This window comes from Mesoplodon densirostris, chromosome 10 (assembly GCF_025265405.1).
Source record: "Mesoplodon densirostris isolate mMesDen1 chromosome 10, mMesDen1 primary haplotype, whole genome shotgun sequence".
In the NCBI taxonomy this organism is placed as follows: domain Eukaryota; kingdom Metazoa; phylum Chordata; class Mammalia; order Artiodactyla; family Ziphiidae; genus Mesoplodon; species Mesoplodon densirostris.
Window position 1 is genome coordinate 54,501,130 of NC_082670.1, and position 22,548 is coordinate 54,523,677.

At 38.8% G+C, this 22,548-nt stretch overlaps 1 protein-coding gene across 7 annotated transcripts in view; it reads left to right on the plus strand.

Moving 5' to 3' along the window:
* The first annotated feature begins 11,028 nt into the window (after window positions 1-11,028).
* The window catches only part of RBMS3 (RNA binding motif single stranded interacting protein 3), a 743,532-nt gene continuing 732,012 nt past the window's right edge, over window positions 11,029-22,548 (plus strand). For 6 of the 7 annotated variants that reach the window (XM_060109330.1, XM_060109331.1, XM_060109327.1 and 3 more), the window contains exon 1: window positions 11,029-11,760. In XM_060109330.1, coding sequence (XP_059965313.1) covers window positions 11,686-11,760 — 75 coding nt within the window. In that variant the 5' untranslated portion in view covers window positions 11,029-11,685. The remainder of the gene's footprint in view (window positions 11,761-22,548) is intronic. The other variant, XM_060109326.1, reaches the window with a different exon arrangement.

Below are 22,548 nucleotides of genomic sequence, written 5' to 3' on the forward strand. Positions count from 1 at the left end.
CAAGTCCACACTTTCATTACTTAGAGACAAGAGACATAAGATTCTTCCTATAAAGTTGATGGACACTCAGCCTCAAGCCCTGTGCTCAGTGGACATGGTAGTGTCTGCCCATCAGCACTTGTCTGGGGACCACACTCAGGTAGCGCTGTTCCTGACCGCCTTTTCCCTTGTATTTTGCACATTTGTCTGGTTTCTCTGAATTGGACCTTTATGATATCAGGGATGGGGATCTGGGCATGTGTTATTCTGGACAGGCACTTTTTGTGCTGAATAACAATTTAAGAAAATAAATATTTCCTTATGCTAAAAAGACACAAGTTCATAATTATTAAAAAAGACAGAGCTCTTGGAACACTGTATGGATTCATATTGGGAACATAACTGTGGTTTAAGTCTCTTGAAGGGAGGCTCAATTTGGGGACATGTTTGCTTTACTTGGTTTGAGTGTAAAGACGATTGAAAATATTAGGTGTTGCCAGTTGTCTGTAAATTTAAACTCTATCAATCCTTGTGTCCTCTGAAAGGCCTGTGAACTGTGTCAGTGCATCGGTTAGGAGTAGGTTTGGACAGATTTAGGAACTTAAAAATACAGAACACCCAGATAAATTTGAGTCTCAGACAAGCAATGAATAATTTTTATAAGTATGACCCAAATATTCCATAGGACATATCATATGCAATATTTGGAATATAGTTATATTAAAAACGTACTCACCATTTTTCTGAAATTCGAATTGAATTGGGTGTGCTGTATTTTATATGGTAACTCTAGTTAGTAGTATCCTTTCAGCTTAGACTTCTGCAACTCTGGATTTTTTTAGCAAGAGAAATCAGTCTAGCCAATCAAATCTGGCCATATCAAGCCAATTTGCTTAGCTATTGGCAGGTGGAAGCTGGACGGTTGATACAAAGTGATGATCTTCCTTTTAGAAAAATGTGTTTCCCATGTAACAAAGCAGCTATTCATCCTTCTCTACTTTGAGGCTTTTAGTTTGGGGTTTTCCAAAGCTCTGGTCCCACTAATGACACAAGTCATGGCAGATGGTATACTTGTAAGAACGGCCTCTAGAATCTGCCAGTTATATCAAGACCAAATTGACTCAATGGACTGGAAATAGTGACATTCTTTGCATGGAAATATACAGGGAGGCATAGTGATAAACCAAAATAAAAAAACATTCTTGGTTTCTACAACATATTGTAAACAAGCTGGCAGAGCTGCATCAATATTTTTTACAAATAAATTCAATGAGAAACTTAGAAGTACAAAGGCAGAATTAGTTGAAGATAAAAATAAAATCTTAGATACGATGCAGTTTTATTTTAATCCTTTTGAAGCTATGTCCTCTGCCTTAGGTTGCCGTTATTTTTTCATTATCCTCATTGAATAAGAGAATAGGTCTTTAGGTCTTTTTTTTTTTTTTAAGACAATGGCTTTTTAATATTTTAAAATTAAATTATTTTTAAAATATTTATTTATTTATTTGACTGTGCCGGGTCTTAGTTGCAGCATGTGGGATCTTCATTGCGGCATGTGGGATCTTTAGCTGCAGAGTGCAGGATCTAGTTCCCTGACCAGGGATCGAACCCCGGACCCCTTGCATCGGGAGCACAGAGTCTTAACCACTGGGCCGCCAGGGAAATCCCAGTCTTTAGGTCTTAAATGAGAGTTTTGAACTTTTTTTAATGTAGAATTGATGCTTCCAGACTTTAAAGACTTAAACTTTTCTTAAATTGCTGTCTCAGGTAAGAAGTAAATGGCTACTTAAAATACACATGTAATTTATTTTGATGTTGTCACTTCTGGGAGTTTAAAAATTTCCTCTCAACTAATAATAAAACCCTTACTTAGAAATACATATATATATATATATATATATATATTTTTTTTTTTTTTTTTTTTTGCGGTACGTGGGCCTCTCACCGTTGCGGCCTCTCTCGTTGCGGAGCACAGGCTCCGGACACGCAGGCTCAGCAGCCATGGCTTACGGGCCCAGCCACTCCGCGGCACGTGGGATCCTCCCGGACCGGGGCACGAACCCGTGTCCCCTGCATCGGCAGGCGGACTCTCAACAACTGCGCCACCAGGGAAGCCCTAGAAATACATATATATTTTAAAACAATGTTTATTTCACTTAATGAAACATATGCTGATTTTAAGACAAGTTGGAAAATGCCAAAATTTGTCAAAAAGAAAAGTAAAATCACCAATAACCCCACCAGAAAGGGAAAGTTTCACTGTTGCTATTTTGATGCAGTTCTTCTATTGTCTATGTGTTTATATTTCATAGTTTAAAACCTACTGCATGTACAATGTTCTGTTTTTTTCTGAATTTTTATTTTTTTCCATTAGCTATTCAAGTTAAGCATTTCCCATATTGTTAAAATGTTTTCTAAGGATCATTTTAATGGTTGAATTATACTTTATACTGTAATTTATTTAATCACGTAGAGTTGGACATTCAGGTTTCTCTAGTTATTTACCATTAAAATGCTATGATGGGGCTTCCCTGGTGGCGCAGTGGTTGAGAGCCCGCCTGCCGATGCAGGGGGCGCGGGTTCGTGCCCCGGTCTTGGAGGATCCCGTGTGCCGCGGAGCGGCTGGGCCTGTGAGCCGTGGCCGCTGGGCCTGCGTGTCCGGAGCCTGTGCTTCGCGATGGGAGAGGCCGCAGCGGTGAGAGGCCCGCGTACAGCACAAAAAAAAAAAAAAAAAAGCTATGATGATCTCTTTTAGATTCTTAGAACTGAAGTTACTGGGTGAAAAGGATGGAGGTTTTTAAGGCTATACATTTTGTTCAGTAGACATTTAATAGAAATGTATGAGTGTCCATTTCATTGACCTTCACTGCTGCCATATTTTCTTTCATTTTATTAATACATTCTCCAGAGAAACACAAGTAGTCAGATGTGTATTTGCATATATATATATATATATATATATAGAGAGAGAGAGAGAGAGAGAGAGAGAGAGAGAGAGATAGCAAATTATTTTCACGGATTGGCTCACATGAGTGTGGGAGCTGGCTAATCACAAAACTGTAGGGCAGGCTGGCAAGCTGGAGATGCAGAGAAGAGCTAGTGTTGAGTCTTTAGTCCAGCTGTAGTCTGGAGACAGACTTCCTTCCTTCTCGAGGGACCTCAGCCTTAACTCTTAAAGCCTTCAACTGATTGGATGAGGCCTACCCACATTATGGAGGGTAATCTGCTTTACTTAAAGTCTACTGATTTAAGTGTAAATCATGTCTAAAAAATACCTGGCAACAACATCTAGACTGGTGCTGACCAAACACCTGGGCACCATAACCTTGCCAAGTTGACACATGTAACTGTGTATTAACCATCACATCTGTCATCCAAATAGAGTTTATGCTGTATGACAGACAGCCATGCTCTTTCTTTCCAGTTTGCTATGAAGACATAAGTGACTTATTTAGGATGTTTCTGTATACTGTGAGTTTTATGTTTTAAACACAAAGGTTTTCTCATCCGATTTTGGAGTAAAGCATTTAAGATTTCAATCAAGGACACTGAGGAAAGAGCCTGAGTTTGGACCTTATACAGAAATGAGGCAGAAGTGTTCCTCTACTACATGATACCTGGGTGAGTGTGGATCAGGTAGTTAAACCTGATCCTTCTCAATTTTGTAAAGTGAGAAAAATCATACCCAGTTCCCAGGTACTTGTGCGTTTTCACTGAGGAAACATTTATAGGCATCTCCTCCAATGTCTATTATGTAGTTGGCCATCTATATCTGTGTTGGTTTACTTCTTTGCCTTCTTTATCTCTTAACTAGTTAACACCACACCCCAGTACTTACTCCAAATAGTCAGTGAAAGAATACTTTCCTTCTTCTGAGTGTTCAGTATGATAGCAGTTCTCCTCGTATGAAAAAAATTTTTTTTTAATTTTATTGAAGTATAGTTGATTTACAATGTTGTATTAATTTCTGCTGTACAACAAAGTGATTCAGTAATATATATATATATATATATATATATATATATATATATATATAGACATCATTTTTCATATTCTTTTCCATTATGGTTTATCACAGGATATTAAATATAGTTTCCTGTGTTATACAGTAGGACCTTGTTGTTTATCCATTCTCTATATAATGGTTTGCATCTGCTAATCCCAAACTCCCAATCCTTCCCTCCCTCCCCCTTGGCAACCACAAGTCTGTTCTCTATGTCTGTGAGTCTGTTTCTGTTTCATAGATATGTTCATTTGTGTCATATTTTAGATTCCACATGTAAAGTGATATCATATGACACTGGTCTTTCTCTGTCTGACTTATTTCACTTAGTATGATAATCTCTAGGTCCATCCATGTTGCTGCAAATGGCATTATTTCATTCTTTTTTATGGCTGAGTAATATTCCATCATATATATGTACCACATTTTGTTTTTATGCTATGATGGTTAATATTTATTTATATCTTATATTCTACCAATTTCCAGAACATTTTTGAGTTAGGTTACAGTAAAAACATACACACAGTTATTTAAAAGTCATGTTTTGGAAAAATATTTAAGGATATGGAAAGGTAATTGTTATATTTAAAAAGTTACAGAGTTTCCACAATATTCTCACAGCTTTGTAAAAGAGAATACATACCTAACCTGGAAGAACATATACCAAAATTTTAAGAGGAATGATTATCTTTGAATTGTAGTATTTAAAAATTTTCTTTTCCCTTTTCTGCATTTCAAAAGTAAAATGTATATCATTATTTTTGCAATCAGAAAAACATAATGTTATAAACGTACATGCATACATATAATAGGATAGAGGTGGGAAATAGCATAGAGAAAAGAAATTCAGTATATTTTGTTCTCCTGAATAAATGAATCTAAAATTTACAAGACTTGTTCATTTCCTGAGGCTTATAAAACAGCTACAAATTGTTCATGCTTAGTGCTTTAATTAATACATACAAATATTTTTTAACATCTTTATTGGAGTATAATTGCTTTGCAATGTTGTGTTAGTTGCTGCTGTATAACAAAGCAAATCAGCTATATGTATACATATATCCCCATATCCCCTCCCTCTTGTGTCTCCCTCCCACCCTCCTTAACCCACCCCTCTAGGTGGTCACAAAGCACCAAACTGATCTCCCTGTGCTATGTGGCTACTTCCCACTAGCTTTCTATTTCCCATTTGGTAGTGTATATATGTCCATGCCACTCTCTCACTTTGTCCCAGCTTACCCTTCCCCCTCCCTGTGTCCTCAAGTCCATTCTCTACGTCTGCATCTTTATTCCTGTCCTGCCCCTAGGTTCTTCAGAACCACTTTTTTTTTTTTTAGATTCTATATATATGTGTTAGCATACTGTATTTGTTTTTCTTTTTCTGACTTACTTCATTCTGTATGAGAGACTCTAGGTCCATTCTCCTCACTACAAATAACTCAATTTCATTTCTTTTCATGGCTGAGTAATATTCCATTGTATATATGTGCCACATCTTCTTTATCCATTCATCTATCCATGGACATTTAGGTTGTTTCCATATCTTGGCTATTGTCAATAGTGCTGCTATGAACATTGGGGTGCACGTATCTTTTTGAATTAGAGTTTTGTGCAGATATATGCCCAGGAGTGCGATTGCTAGATCATATGGTAACTCTATTTTTAGTTTTTTGAGGAACCTCCACACTGTTTTCCGTAGTGGCTGCACCAATTTACATTCCCACCAGCAGTGTAGGAGGGTTCCCTATGAAACTTCAGTTTTTACTTTTTGTGAATATGTTTCATTTCACCTTCCATGATTTCCTAAAGTAGCATGCATTAAGCACTGATAAGTAAATGAGATGATTTTAGATAATCATTTTATTTATTCATTTATTTAATGCACATTTATTAAGTGTGTATTAAATTCTAAGGACTGCTCTAGGTGCTGGGGATATAACAGGGAACAAGACAAATATGCTCCTTTCCCTTGTGGAGCTTAGATATTAGCGGGGGTGCTACTCAAGCAAGGAAACCAATGAATACAGAATCAAACGACAAGTAATGTTGGATTAGTCAGGGAAGGCTAGGTGATGCTGTGGTAAGTCACCAAATCTCAATAGTATAATCCAACAAAGGTTTACTTCTCATGCATGGTAAATCAGTGGCTGGTCTAGGTGACTATTCAAGGCAGCTGTTCTCACCCCTCTGAGATGCTTACTCCATATCAGCACATGCTTGCCTCAGAGAAGAGTGGACTGGAGAATTAAACAGCAGCAGTTAAAGCTTTTGTGGGTGTCGCTCGTAAAAGCTTCATATTTTATTGGGCATAGCAAGTCATGTGGCCGTTCCTACTTTCAATGAAATGGAGAAGTGTGAGTCTTGCTAATCCTAGTGGTAAAGGAGATCCAGATGTGCCCGCCACAGTATTGAGTGCTACGAAAAATGTATATAGAGAGCTGGTGGATAGTGTGCATTTTTTAAAAGATAATAGAAGCAAAATAAACAAAATATACATAAAGTATATTATTGCTTAGAATTCTAATAAAGTTCACATGGATTTCAGGAAAAATTGAGTCAACTTAAAGAAAATTATTTTTATTGTTTCAAATTAGTACTCAGATATGAGAAAAAACATTAAGGTCATTTGTGAATGGTTGAAGTTTGAGACATACTGATTTGTTAAATCTCCTTGAGGACATGGATGATGATACCGTATTTATACTGGTACCCTCAATTTTTTAGGCCCAGAATAGAGGCTCAATAAACTGTTGTTGAAGTTAATATTGTTTATTGTTTTAAACTGCTCTTGCTTTTCTACTTAACTGTTTTGAACTATAGTCCATTGTAGTTTTGTCTTGAGGCTTGAAATTTTCTTCCAAGGCCAATTTTTATTGTCTTTATATACATTAATATTTTTACATTCAATTATCATTTAAGTTTGGGCCACACATACTTGAACAGTAGTCTCTTTCTTCTCATTTGTCTCAGACATTTTCTTAAACCATTGTTAAGGATTCAGTAGGAGAAAGGAAAGTTGTAACATTAATGTTGGAATTTGCAACCTACCATCTTGTCTTTAAGAAAACAAACAACTTTTATGTTTCATACTCATGTGGCAACTGCTGGGTTGGAAAGAGGTTTCACAAATTTGAATAAAGTGGGCAGGAAATGCCACAATTTTTGCCTTTTATGTTTTACTCAAGGTCATGGATGTCTTTCTTAAAGGTAAAATAGAATACTCCTTTTGAAGATAGTATGATTATGGTTTTTCCTTATATCTCTACTGTTCTTTTACTTTTGACTAAGTCTTTGTAATTTACAAAAATAAATCAGCCAGGGCTTCCCTGGTGGTGCAGTGGTTGTGAATCCGCCTGCCAATGCAGGGGACACGGGTTCGAGCGCTGGTCTGGGAAGATCCCACATGCCGCAGAGCAACTAAGCCCCGGCGCCACAACTACTGAGCCTGCGCTCTAGAGCCCGTGAGCCACAACTGCTGAAGCCTGTGTGCCACAACTACTGAAGCCCGCGTGCCTAGAGCCTGTGCTCTGCAACAGGAGAGGCCACCTCAGTGAGAAGCCCGCGCACCACAATGAAGAGTAGCCCCCCGCTCGCCGGAACTGGAGAAAGCCCGCGCCCAGCAATGAAGACCCAACGCAGCCAAAATAGAAAAAATTAAAATAAATAAATAAATAAATAAATCATCCAGAGAGGGGACCCAGTTCTTCTCTGAGTGGCTAGGTCAAGGGCAAACCAAAAGACTTTCTGCCTCTGTCCAATTGCCCCTTATTTCAATACCATCACTTCCCCATCTCTGGATGTATGTCTGAAACATCCTCTCAATTCTGTTAGCCAAGAACTTGTCTTAAATGAGTGCCTCTCCAGTCTGTGCTGTGAATCACGTGAATCTATAAGAGTCCATGCCCTTTGATGCAGTTTGCTGCTTTTGGATTTGTACAAAATTTGTTTATTTGGCAAATGGCACACAGCTGGCTTCTGATTTAGAGAGTGCCTTAAACTAGTTCCCTCCTACCTTAACTTGATCATTTAAATGGAAAGTGCTGCAGCTCCAACAGAGTAGACACGATATAAAAACTATTTCTGACATGACTATCTTGCCCCCCAAATCTCCATGGCTACTGGGATCTATGAGGGAAAAAATAAATTAAAAAATGAATAAAACACAGGTTTTACCATCCTCACAAGGGCTAAACTGTCTTTACATTATTTAAGAAAAGCTTTAAATGTTCAGTGAATGTTCTTAAGCTATGACAATTAATGCCCAGAAAATACCGATAATCCAACGGAATAGAATAGATTTTGGGAAGTGGCAATTTGTGTAGAAATTGCTCATAGTATTGACACATACTGGGAACTTTGCATATAAGTGGGCTATAGCGTGCACTGAGAAGAGTTATTTATTTGGCTTTTTATTTGTAAATAAGACAGTAGTCCTTTCCCTTTAAGGAGCATCTTAGCAGTTATGAATGAAAGAATACTGACGTCCTTTGTCCAAAGTGGCCACGTTGGCAGAAGCATCTTGGCAGTTATGGAGGAGCATCCTGGCAGTTATGAATGAAAGAATACTGATGTCCTTTGTCCAAAGTGGCCACGTTCGCAGAAGCCATCTAGGATCCTGATCCTAGGTGTCTTATAATTTGGAGGAACCCCAATCTTTCATTTAGGAAGACAGCATTCTGTAGTTGAAGATGATTTGGATAGAGTCCTGGCTGTACTGTTAACCATCACTAATTAGCTTTCCCCACCAAATTCCACCAAGGCTTGTAGATCTTGTCCCAGCCTCATTCTCTACTCTTTACTCCTCTACTCTTTACTTGCTCCCTTCCAGCCCCTGCACTATATCTGGCACATTCCAAAGACACATGCTTGCTGCCAGGCTTTCCGTTCTTACTGGTCCCTCAGCCTGGGATGCTCTTCCCCAGGTGCAGGCTTGTGTTTATTGAGCAGATCCAATAAGTACCAAGGTGTTATCAATGCTTCACATGTTTAACTCAGTGAATTCTCATAATAACTATGAAGTGGGCAGTGGCATCGGATGGATGAGGCGCCTTGTTCTGATCTGTGTAGCACTATATCCCCTGCACCCAGAAATGTACTGAAAGATGGATATGAGTTGGGTTAGAGTTGTTTCTGATATTTAAGATGTCTTATTCTTCAAACATTTACGGAGCAACCATTTGGTGCCAGATGCCATGCCAGTTTTAAAAAAGATGAAGGTAAACAAGAATGATGGGACCTCCTCCTTGCCTGCTTTTCCCGATGCTTTTAGAGCATCGTAGAGAAAACAAGCAATTCATAGGCAGTGACATAGGATGAACATTATATTAGGGTAAATACAGGTGCTGTGGGAAAGCCAGAGTGCATAGGAAGCCACTGGGTGTGGGTGGTGCTGAGACCAAAGGGCGGGCTGGAGGATCTGCTGAAGGTGGGTCTGGGAGAGCCCCGCTGGCAGAGGGGATGACCAAAGACTGAGAGCACAGCCCAGACCTGAAAGCAGGGCAGTGTCACTCAGGCATCAGATGTGGGGGACAGGGTCTACTGCCTGCCTCTGGAGAAGGAAGTTAGGTTTTTAAGTGACTTGAAAAGTATACCAAAAGTCAGGACTCTATTGTCTGAGCAGTGAGATGCTGCAAAGAATTTTGAAATCAATGGGATTTTTATTTAGCATCTGATTCAGTTGACTCTCTCCAGCTAGGTAAGTTGGAAGTAGTTCCATTTTCTAGATGAGACCTCTGAGTCCCAGAAGAACACATAGACACTGGCAGACTTGATTTAATTTTCTCAGTGACAGGACTTCTACCTCCTACCCTCCACCCTCTCCCCTTCCTTCCTTCCGATCGTCGTTCTTGTCAAAAGTCAAACATAAAACTATGTGCCCACCATCCTGATTTGTCTCCAAGGAACCTACCTGCACTCACAGGGCTCCCAGAAACCAGAGCCCTGCAGGAAGCCCATTGCCCCAGGGGTGGTAGGGCTTGTACATGGGACCACATTCTCTGGTCTTCTTGCCTAGGAAGCTGGATTTGTACCAGGAACCTTTTATCTGAAAAGGCGACTCAGGGCTGGGGAGAATACAGCCGACTTGACAAAGTCGAGAGGAGTTCAGTGCTGGTCTGCCCACGCTCTGGGCATGCGTGAGCCCTCAGCAAAACACAGCTGGCACGTCTAATTTTAGCCTCGCCTGCCTTGAAAAGGGACCCTTTAAGGAAATATATTTCCTCTGAAACAATCTGTATTATAATGTAGCAGCTGATAGACACGTCAGAATACTACTTATTATTGGTGGAGAAACACCCTGCCAAGTGATTATGATTTTTGTTCTTTGTGTTTGTATATGATGATGTCAGGAAAGTGATTAAAGCCTCCATGAATCATAAAGAGATAGACAGTGAGAGAAACAGTGATTTTATTTATCAAGACGATCATACACGGAAGGGGACACCTCTTTTGATTTTTACAAAATGGATGTAATGATCAGATTGATTATTTCTGCTATGATAAGTTGCTAATTGTGATCTGATGATGCCTGGCTTGTTACGAGCAGTCCTGGAGTAGAATACAACATTTCTTCAATACTTACCATCCTCCACGTTCTCCGAGAAGTAAAAGGTTAGTTTCTAAAGCAGGTCTTGGATTCCTTCGGCTTTAGTGCGTTCACAGGTTTTGAAAGCATCCGGGACACACTTTTTCCATTTTCTCCAGCAAGCTTAGCCCGTCTGCCTTGATTTTTTCCTTTCTCTCCCTTCCTCCCTTCGTCCTCCTGTCCCTCCCGGGGTCTGCTGTGTTTTGTTTCGCAGTGTGGCTTACCTTGAAACTTGGCAAGCAAAGCAAAGAAGGCAGCTCTTGTGCGGGGTTGATGGAGGGAAGGATAAGGAATCATCCGCCGCCCACATTTGAGTTCCCCGGGATCAGCGGCAGCGGCAGCAGCTTTGCTGCAAAAACCGCTTTGCTATTCGAGATAGCCAGTAGAGGGAATCGGAACTTTGCTTGCAGCAGGGGTTGAAGCAGCCTTTTTTTTTTTTTTTTCTTGGAGGAAAGACTGCAGCCTTCTGGACTGCGTACGCTGCTCCCTGGAGGGGCTCTCCGGGTCCCACCCACTGGCTGGAAGGAGGGGACGTGAATGAAAGGACAGGACAAGCACCGAACACCATGTCACTCTGGGAGGGACACAGCGGCAACTGAGCTGTGAGAGGTTTTTTTTTTTTTTTTTAGTTTTTCTTTTCCCCTTTCTTTTTCTTTCTCCCCCCCTTTTTCTTTTTCTTTTTTCTTTTTCTTTCTATTTTTTTTTTTTCGTTTTCTTTAAGGTGGGGAAAGAGACACACAGGAGACAGGAAGCTGATCTGCAAGATTTCCGAGTTGTGCTAAAAGGACTTTGATTTTTTTTTTTTTTCCTTTACAAACGCTGGCAATTGACATCACTACGGACAGCCGGGTGGAGAACAAACTGCCTCATCCCAAGTGGACCCCAGGCGAGAGCTGGGGAGGCTGTGTGGGGTTTTTCCTACAGATCCCCCACCTCCCTCTTTTTTTGGTGTGTTTCTTTTTAAAATTCTTGCTGTGTTGGAACTAGTGAGTGGTGGAAGACTCTCCGAAGCCTCATCAGTCATCGGGACTGTCAGGAATAGTGGTTCCAGAGGAAGCTCGGCCTGGGGCACATACCCTGTCATCCAGTTCCCTGCCTCGGAGATAGAGATTCCAGCTACATGGGCAAACGCCTGGATCAGCCACAAATGTACCCCCAGTACACTTACTACTATCCTCACTATCTCCAAACCAAGGTATGGCTCGCTCCACAGTCTGGCAGCAGTGGGGTGTCCTTCTGCACTTGGGATGGGAAACAGACAGGCATGTGAATTATTATTTACCGCCTCCCTCCCCTTACCCCATCACCTCTTCCTGCTTCTTTGAAATTAGTAACATAGCAATGGAGTTAATGAAGCAGAGAAGGATATAGGAAGAAAGCAAGCCTGGAACTGGTGCTTTCCCTTTAAGAAGAGATAATAGTTTTACTTGAGTTCCTTTGTTGTTATTTGGCTGCCTAGGTGTTCCTGATATCCATCAAGTCCTTGGCAGATGGGCAGGGTTGTTAAAAAGGAGATCATAACAGTGATGATCAGGCACAAGAATACAATTTCAGGGGCTTTTCTGGTGAGCTGTTCTTTGTTTGTGGCTCTAAAAGGTTTTTTCCCACTGGATAGGACACGCCGGGGTGGGGGCGACTCAAACTTTTAACCGCTGAGCGTAGAATGAAAGACGGGTGTGGGAAGGGACACGATATCTAATTCAAGTCTCTTAGAGTTTGTTTGGGTGCATTTTTGTGTTTTTTTATGGCCTTATTTTATACTGAGGATGGTCAGGATGCTAGAGAGTGAATTTAGGAGCTTTACAATAGATGTTCTTTACTTTTAGAAGCTAGATGTTGGCTGCCATCAGGAGGCCTGGGTCTTGAAAAAGGATGAACTATACTGATGATAATTGGACATGAATTGGTTAAATACTTTAGGCTTTATGTGTGTGCTCAGATGATCATGAGGGGGCCAGTGGCAAGACCACGTCACTGAACAGTGGGTCATGCCAATCATGAACTTTATCCTGCAGTTCAGACATGGAAGACTCTCAGGTGTGAAATCACTGCTCCAATTTGTCAATTACATCGGACTTAATTTTGGGGGAAAAATGTTGGTTGTTCCCCCTTGAATGCATGGATTGTATTCCTTTATGGATGATATTATTTTATATTGCATTAGCCAGACTCTACCGTGTTCTTGGTAAATACGCCGGGAGTGAACAAGGCATGCCTGAGTGATCTGTGCTGTCACCAGGACTGGGTGCTGTGATTTGGGTTTGGTAATTCAAGCCGTAGTTAGCTCTCATTTATTCTCTCTCACCAAACAATGCTGATTTGTAAACCAGATCAGGCAGCAGACTTTCAGTATTATATTAAAGATTGTTCTTTTTTTCCCTTCCTTTCTCAGTCGCTTTACAATTTGCCCTGCCCCTCCAAGGTCGACTCACACTGCTTTTTGCCTTTGTGAGCATTTAGTTTGGGCTGCTGCTGAAATAAATAGACCAGCCTGCCTGCTCCAGTGGCTAGAGTTTTAACTCTTTGGGGGATTGGGAAGAGAACGCTGCCTGCCTTCCTCAAAGAAATGGCAAAGCAAGGACAAGTTAAAAGGGGAAATTTATAGTCATTTCTCATCCCCCAAAGAAACAGAAACAACAAACAAAGGTTGCATGAAAAATATCACACATTCCATCCCCTTTAGTCATTTGGCTAAATTTTTCCAAATGTTTCAAAATTCATGCTTTCTTTTTGGTTCTTGTTTTCTCCGATGAAGTCTATTCAGAAAAGAAACTTTAGATCAAAATGAATGGAATAATTGCTTTTTGGTTTGAGATTTCTTTTAACCTATTGCTAGGGGGAAATAATGTCGGGCACATTATATTAAAGACACAGGACCAGCTACACTGGTGGGAAGTTTGTGTGTGTGTGTGTGTGTGTTGTTAGGGGTAAAGAGGAAACATGGGGTGTTGAGGGAAAAGAGAGCTAGAAAAATAGAGAGAGAATTTAAAAATAAATCTGTTTTGGGGTCCTATGTAGTTTAGTGTTGTGTAGACAGGCAGCATCTGGATCTTGTTACTTTCAAGCTAGTCAAAGCCATCAACTTCTGGAACATTTTTAAAGAAGTTAGATCCATTAGGCGACCTCAGCTGATATTTGGGTAATCAGATCAGGGTGGTAGGGAGTATAAGATCAGCTACTTTGGCTATCATGGTAGTTCATATTGATTATTACGTTGTAAAATTTCGACAGTGCTGTGAAGTTGTCAAATATCATTACAGGGGCTCTGAAATGACAGACATTAATGACATTCCTGGAAGCTGAAGATATGAAAATGTGCCCTGTTTGGGAACTTAGACACTCAGGGAATGGGAGGAAGGGTCAATGTGCAATATTTTAAAATACGGGAACTTTCTGACAGCGTTCGCACTGTACAATAAAGTCCCATCACACCCCAGCATAGCATGAAAACAACTGGGTTGTTTCGGTAGCACTTTTTGCTCCTTTTACACTTATAGCTCAAAATATAACCTATAGTAATTTTGAAGGAAATGCATGCTGCTTAGATTTATTTGCTAAGCCTAGGTGGAATTCCATAAAATCCACTGTCCTTCCAGCCTTGGCTTGTAGTTTTAATCCAATTTTTAAATCATTGCTTTTTAAAATGATGCTGATATGTAAAGAACATTTATGGTTGATAAAAATAGAATTCTGTGGTTGACAACAAAAATCATATTCTGGTGATACCCCATGCCTTAAACTGTTCTCTAAATTCAGGTGTTTTTAACTCACCCACAAAAGCTATTTGCTGACATTAGTTTTGGTTGGAAAATCTTCATGGGATGTTTATTATTGTATTCATTCAGAAAATGCCAAAATACTGAGCCTTCTCTTTCTACCTAAATATGTGTGTTAAATGCAGCTGCTATTTTCTTATGATAAAACAAAATGAAAACGGAATTTGAAATAAATGCAAATGTCTTCCATTTCCTCAAATGCAATTTAAGTTTTAGAAAAATTTGTGACACTTCCCTGCTTTGTCTGCTCCCCTTATTACCCATCATATTAGAACCAATCTCTTCACTTTGTTGTTAAAAAGAAAAAAAATAGAAACAAGATATTTATGCTTTTGTTTCTTTGAATAAATTTCCAGATGCTTAAAATGTTATATTAGAAAAATGTATGGGTAAGTCAAATAAAAGGAAAACCCATGGCTGACTTGTAGCTGTTGTACCTTGTAGTAATGTGGGTATAACATGCTTACTCTCCCAGACCTCACATTAAAAGTTGTCACTTGTCAATTTTCCTTTTTACCAATTTTGTTTTCCTAGCCAAAGAAGCAATTTCTAAAAAGAACATTACTTTTATTTAGAAGTAATGAAGAAATTTTGGTGACATGTCATAATATTTCAATAAGAGACATATTGGATTTTAAAAAAAGTTTCATCAAAATGAATTTGCTGTTGGAAAAGCCACCCATAATAATCAGCAAGTTTTGGAGAAAGGAGACCAAAAAATAGTTTCTTAGCTTAATGATAATATATGTAATGATGTTTGCTTAAGTTGTAACATAATATTTCTCAAGAATTTTGTTACAGCCAGTCCAAATAACCAACCTGTTGCTATTGCATTATGAGACCCAGGGTGAATTTCAATCTGAATTTGAGGTACTTTGGGGGGGTCTTCTTGGAAAAACAAATGAGTTGAACTGGGAAAGCTAAAGAGTAAAACGTGGTCACAGCCTGATGAGTTGATATTTTGCAGTTGAGAAATAGATATTTCTCTCATATGTGATATTTAGAAAACTTTAGTCATCTTCATGAAACTTTAAAACTCACCCAAGCACACACAGCAAGTTTGTCTTTTCTTCCTTTCCACGCCCTTGCCAGATCCCTCTATTTCTCCGAGTTCAGTGCAGTTTCTAATCACTCTGCTTTTTCATCAGTCTGCTGCCTGCCCTTCTTTGGCCATCTGCTTCCCCAGAAAACTTTGAAGAAAGGGGTTCAGACCATGGAACCCTGACCAGGTCTCCCTGGCTGGTGGTACTCAAATTCTGTTCAGAGCCTGGTGTGAAGTTGGGGTCAGGTGGAGGAATAATTCATCACCAGCACACTGATTTCAGGCTGAATTTCCAGCCATCTGCAGCTGGACAGCCGCCCGGCTCTGAAAGTCTAGCTGGACCCCAGTTGTGCCATGAAAAGAGCAGACACTTGAAAACACAAGGCCAGGGTGGCCTGCAAAGGAAGAGGGAGCCTCCCGTGGGGCCAAGGGTATTCTTAAAGATGTGAATGTACAGGTCTTACAAAAGCAAAACAAAACAACCCTTCACACATTCCTCACACATGAAAATGTAGAAAATCTTGCAGAGGGAGGGAATGAGTTTAGAATTTCCTTAGTACTTCCTGCCTCAGATTTGCATTGATAGTCAGAGTTGGTAACTTGCCAGTTACCAACCAGTTTTGTATGTTTCAGCCTTGAAAACTTCCAGGTACTGTTTTCCTTTGAAAGACTGAAATATATAAAACTAGTTTTCTGAAAATCTTCCAGCAAGAGAATTTTTAGGAATAACTCCACATATTTCTTTTACTGCAGGGGGGTTATATGATAGCATGAAATGATGATCGATCTTATCTCCTGTTAGAATGTATTCTATTTTAATTGGTTTTAAATGAGAGAAACAGAAACAACAGGCTACCTTGCCTTTTCAATTTGTTTTTTTTTTCATTACTTCTCCAAATCTTTGTTTGCATTGGGATTTTCTTTCTCTAATGTCGTCACTGTTTTCACAACACTAAGTTTGGTGCCTACTAAAAGGAGTAGAAATGTAAAAAGTTCATGTTTTTTTTTTTTTCCGGAATAATTCCAAACTTAAGGGAAACACCATGTATATTTCTTTGAACAGTACCTTTCCAACACATTTTCCTTTCACTTTCTCTCAATTTGGAAAAAGAAAAACAGAATTATAACTCAAACCTATTTCCATGAAGTACTAAAATGTATTCAAGGGTTGGAGGTAGGGGCCACGTGAAGGAAGAGGCCAAAGAGAAGGAAGGATGCACATCATTCCAGGTCTTTCTGGCTCCAGGAATTCTGGAAAGCTTCGTTTTTGCACTAATATGATTTACACAATCCTTTTTGACATTATCAGTCTTTTTGGCAGAGAGAAGTCTCAGTCACAATGATGCCCATGCCAAATTCTAAGAAAACCAGGGTTTTCCTTTAAAAGAAAATCTTTGGAGTGTTGGACTTCTTATTCAGAGTAAATGGTTGATGTTTATCCAAAATTGACTTCAAGTACTACATTAAAATTGTGTTTTGTAACAGCCTCATAAGCCACAGCTGTATGTGATTAAATAGTGTAATATCAAAAGCATGTGAGAAGAGACATTTTTATGCTATAGCTGTTCACAGCAAGAGTACAGATGGGGCTGAGGGGAGCCCAAGAGCAGAAATGTGTGTGGTGATGCGTGTGTTGTTGAGGATATGTTATGATACGTTGTGTTGAGGGTACGTGTTGCTATTTTTGGCAGTAGTGGGAAAAATGCTGAACTATTTTGGATGTGATTAAAAATATGCTCTTTGAAAATGGAAACCAGCATAAAATACCAATTTTTATTTTAAATATGGAATGCCATTTCATTGCAAAACACATAGTTACTGAATGGATCTGAAAGAAATACAGATGGAAAGATGAAAGTTATTCCCGTGAAGCACACGTTCAAAAAGCAAAAGTGAAGTTTTTCCTTTCTGTTTTGAAATTTTAAATGGTTTTCTTCTCTGTTTCTTTGCTACGTTAATCTATGGAACTATTGTAAGAAAACCTTCAGGCCATTTATCCCTAAACAAAAGAGTGATACATAGTAAGGATCAGTGACATAGAGCAAAATAGGTGGCAGTGTGATTCTTTTTTAAGATGTTTGAGAATATGATATTCAGTTTGGTATGAATATTAATATTTTGTTGCTGCTGTTAAAAATTACATAGTCACACAAGGAGACAACTTTTGTTTCTGTTTCTTTAGCAGGGATGTTATAGTAAAGAGGCTTTAACTACAATGTTTTTGAAAGACTGTTCATGAAAACTATAATCTCTCATCTTCTAGAGATTATCAATCTATAGGATTACTAATACTAAAGATTTATTACTAAGTGATCATTTTCAGGGCCTTGAAAAAGCCTATAGAATTGGCTATTTATTTTCAGATTTCAAACATTCAAAAGCAATTTTCAAAAGGCAAGAAGAGGTGTGGACCGAGGTAAGTTGGATTCTGTTTGTTTTGGTTTTTAATTTTTCTTCTTCAAGTTGATATTGGCAGGGAATTTGTTCACATAACTTTATTTTTCCATGTAGATTTATTGGTCAGGAAATATATACCATGTAGAATCAGATATCTGAATGAAGTTTTGCTGCTCAGAACATCAACCTCTAACATACATCCAATTTCTAGAGGATGGAGAGTAAATTATAAGACATTCATTCTGCTTTTCTCTGGGAGAATTCTCTGATTTGTGTGTCAGTAAGTTAGTTTCTAGGACAAGTTCCCTAAGATCCCTTCCAGTCTTAGCATTTGTAACTCTTGCTTTGAGATGGATGAGGCTGCTTTGATATATTAGGGATATTTGGGAGATGACCTAGGATTTGTGCCACTGATGAGTTTTTGTTCGGGTCCTCAGCACTTTCTACAGAGCAGATCAAGCGCTGCTTTGACGACTCTGGAGGCTTGACACATGAAACTGTCTGCATCCTTCACCACATCTAAATCCAGGGCACCCAGCGAAACACCCCCATCACCCAGGAGTGGGTAGAGGGCAGCTCCCAGGGGTGAGGCCAAGTGACAGGCACTCTTTAATCATCATTGCTGGCTTTGTCGTGGTTCAAGTTTTCTTCCTTGAGTGGGTAAAATTAGGCCTTATGCAAAGACTTGCTCTCTCCAGGTGGCATAAGAGCTGAATAGTGATGCATGTGTTTGGCTAAACCAGTTGATCTCATTAAGATCCTGACAGCCCTAGTTTCATGAATGAATCTAAGAGCTCGTGTACATGTGGAAATAACAATTGATAGATGAAATGCTATTCTGACTGGAGTTTGCAAAACCTTCAAATCCCTGAATTTCTGTATAGTAACCTTTAAAGTGCAGGGGAAAAAATACTCTAGTAACCAGAGTGCACAGTATTGTAGGAGAAAAATAATATCTTCTCCAGGACACATGAACAAAAACATTCTCTTTTCCTCTCTTTCTCACTAGGTACTCTTCTTGGTCCCCCTCAAAGCCCCTGTTACCTGAATTAATGAAAGTAAATGGAACCCTGAATTTTGTTTTTATGAATGACTAACAAATACCAAAAATAAACTAGACTACATACACAGTCAAGGCAACCCTGATAATATCCTTTCCTGTTGTGTGGAAAGTAAGTCATAATAGAAGTAAAATAAATCTCATGATATTCTAAATATTGGTAGTAAGTGTTTTGGGGAACTGATTTTTAACTTGTTCTAGAATTAGTTTTCCTATCATTATACCGTAGGGTTAAGAAATTGGCATGTATTGCCAGATGCAGGTGACCTTCTGTTTATCTCATTCTTAACTGGTGGTTTTCAAGCTGAATATGGATCATGTATAGAATTTAATGAGAATTTTGGAGAAGTCTTCCTATTTTTATCTAGGAGCTGCTATTTATCTTAGTCATATTTCTGATTGATGACAATTTAGTGAAAAGGAAAATGGGAAACAGAATGCTATCTGGTTTTCTGGAACTGTTTAAGATTTCTTAAAAGGTTTTCTTATGTATACAAGTCATATTTGAGGCTATTACTGATGACTGTAAACTCTTAGGTTGCCCCTTTTAAAACTTATTCACACAGATTGGATGGTGGCATCCTGAATATAACTTAGAACTAAGGTAACTTAAAATTCAAGCAAATATACATTTTTTCTCTCTTTCTTTATTTTTTCATTTTTTAAGCAAATATACGTTTAAAGTCCCAAATAGTTTTTTAAGATCTTTCTTTCTTTCTTTCTTTTCTTTCTTTTCTTTCTTTCTTTCACTATGCCAGGTCTTAGCTGTGGCATGCAGCATCTTTTAGTTGCAGCATGCAGGATCTTTAGTTGTGGCATGCGGGATCTACTTCCCTGACTAGGGATTGAACCCGGGCCCCCTGCATTGGGAGCACAGAGCTTAGCCACTGGACCACCAAGGAAGTCCCCCAAATAGTTTTGAGTAGATAAAGTATTTGAAGAAGTGTGTACAAAGCTTGGAAGAACATTTTAGACTGTTTTCAGGGATATCATACAAGAGAACCATATGACATACCCATGAGGTTGAATTTCTTCTTGAGAGATGAGAGAAGCAGATTTTTTTTAGCTTGATGCTAGTCTCTTGAAGGGTTGTGACAGCTCCTGTGTTAGCCTTGGTCTTGGCTTTCGGCCCCTCGGTCTCTTGTCCATTGCCAGGCATACCAGTCGAGACTGTGCCTTCAGAAGTAGGGATGTTGTGTTGTAATCTAGGTAGGCAGGGAAATCTGAAAAGAATAAAGTTCCGATGTTCTTTCCTCAATTTATTCCAAAAAGTTAACCAATGACTTTATACTTTATTATTCATCTGTTAGGACAACTAGACTTATGTTAGCAACAGGGAATTTTCCCTTTCTGGCTTGTTCTTGTGTTTAACTTTGTTGATAAGCTGGAAAAGGATGAGGAAAAAGTGCAAGGGAATAGGTCAGTGAACAGGGAAGAATTCTGATCTTTTAAACTTTTTTATTGAAGTATAGTTGATTTACAAGGTTGTGTTAATTTCAGCTGTACAGCAAAGTGATTCAGTTATACATATATATATTCTTTTTCACATTCTTTTCCATTATGGTTTGTTACAGGACACTGAATATAGTTCCCTGTGTTATACAATAGGACCTTGTTGTTTATCCATGAACAGGGAAGAATTTTTCTCCAAATTTAGTGATGTCCTTTAACAATGGGAGAAGTAAAGGGTCACTCTAAAACCTCCATATTTTCTGAACACTTTAGGAGCCTCCCACTTCTCAACAAATATATTAAACATATTAAAGTGTACTCATATTCCACATAAAATTATGTTTTTTGCAATAAAATATGGGAAGAGTTTTTATTATTTTGCCACTAAAACTCTCTGAGTATGAGTAAATTCATTTATGTGTGCTTGTGAATTTATGTGCACTTACCATCTTGCATATGTAGGTGTTCCTGCAAATGAAAAAAATCTAATCTATAGATCTTCTTGAGGTACAAAGATTATTTCGGTCTCTACTAAATAGAACAATGAATAAAGTTGGCAATGTATTATGCTTTGTAGAAACAAGTGTTTGCTAATTTTGGTTTCACAGTTTTCTTTTTTGTTTGGATGCAATACATTTTTCTCATCTTGTCAGTGCTTTTGTGGGTCCCTAAAGTGGTCGGAGAGCCTGAAAAGCTGGCCATATCTCTACCTACTGTGACATTTTGGCATTCAAGATATCTCTGTATTTTAGTAATCCCAAATTTCCAGGGTGGGACATGTGTTAGAACAGGACAGTGTATTGGAAAATGTCATTAACATTCTTTGGCTAAAATATGTCACAAGCAGATACATTGGATTGACCTTTGGTGGTGAGAGCAATTGAGAGTTCCAGATCTGGGTGCCAGGGTCACAGAATTTTTTCATTGTGCAATTGGTAGAATTGTTTACCAATTGGAAAGAAAAAGAGCTTGACTGTAACAGGTGTTTCCCTGGACTCTCAGCTTAGGGTCCAAGCAGGAGGCAAGTTCCTGGCACAGTACTTATTTTATGGCATAATCTTTCTAAATTCTTCTGTTTCTAAATAGGGTCATGGGTTTTTTACATGTATTAAAATGGCCACCTCCTCCTGTTCCCCAAGTCCACGATTATTCACCTTGGATGACTTCTCTTGGTTTCCAGAGGTCCCTGTCAACACTGCAACATCTGTGTGCCTCTGAAAGCAGACATGTCTGCACATATGCACACCCCAGTCAGACCCACCATGACTCTCACAAGTGGGTGAGCACCCTGAAGATACTGCTTCTCTAGCCCTAAGCCAAGCACGATGCTTCCTTCATTTTTATTCTGATTTTTATTATTTTCAGTAATATAAGAAAACAAGGATGCCAGGTCCAGAGCAGGGCCTTCTCTCCCCACCTCAGTCAAGAAGGACTTTTCTCTGTCTCTCTAGACCCCTGCATATGCTCACACCCGAAAACTCCCTCCCCTCCCACAATCTTGAAGGGAGAATTCTCATAATTACCCAATGTTTTGATTCTCCTCCTAATTACTCAGTTTTCCTTCCCAGCCCTCTAGCCAGATCTCACCAAATTTCATCAGCAGATTCAATGAATAAGCTTTGATTTCTCTTTCACAAACATAAAACACACACACACACACACACACACACACACACACACATTTCTGGAAACTTTAAGAATTGTTTCGATGGTTCTGATTTTCTCTGAGGCTAAATGACCACTGAGAAATATGGAGGGGCAAAGTGGTCTTAAGGAGACATATACTCATTCTTTTCAGGTCTAATAAGTGATTTGCTGCTAGCTGATGGCAAAAAGGGACGAGTCTCACCAAAATACAGATGACTAATAACTTTTACTTTCTTTCAAAAATGTAGTATCTTCCCATGATCTGAGATATATTGATAATGTATTATGCAAATTAGATATATATTCTTTTTCCTCCATTATTCTTGATAGAAATTTTTAGAAATCTTATTGATAGATTGACTCTAATTTTTCCCCAATTTCATTGTTTATTGTTTATATTGTGGAAATTCTAATGATCCTCAAAGCTTGTAATGATGAGGCTGTCAATAGCATGGTAGAAAAAAATGGCAGTTCCATGATTTTAATTTTACAAGTGATTTAGGAGAAGCACCAAGAAAGATAAAACAAAGAAAAGAAGAAAGAGAAAATAAGAGGCTAATGTTATCAAGTTCTAATTTATTTTTGAAAATGTCTGGAATTTGACTATTT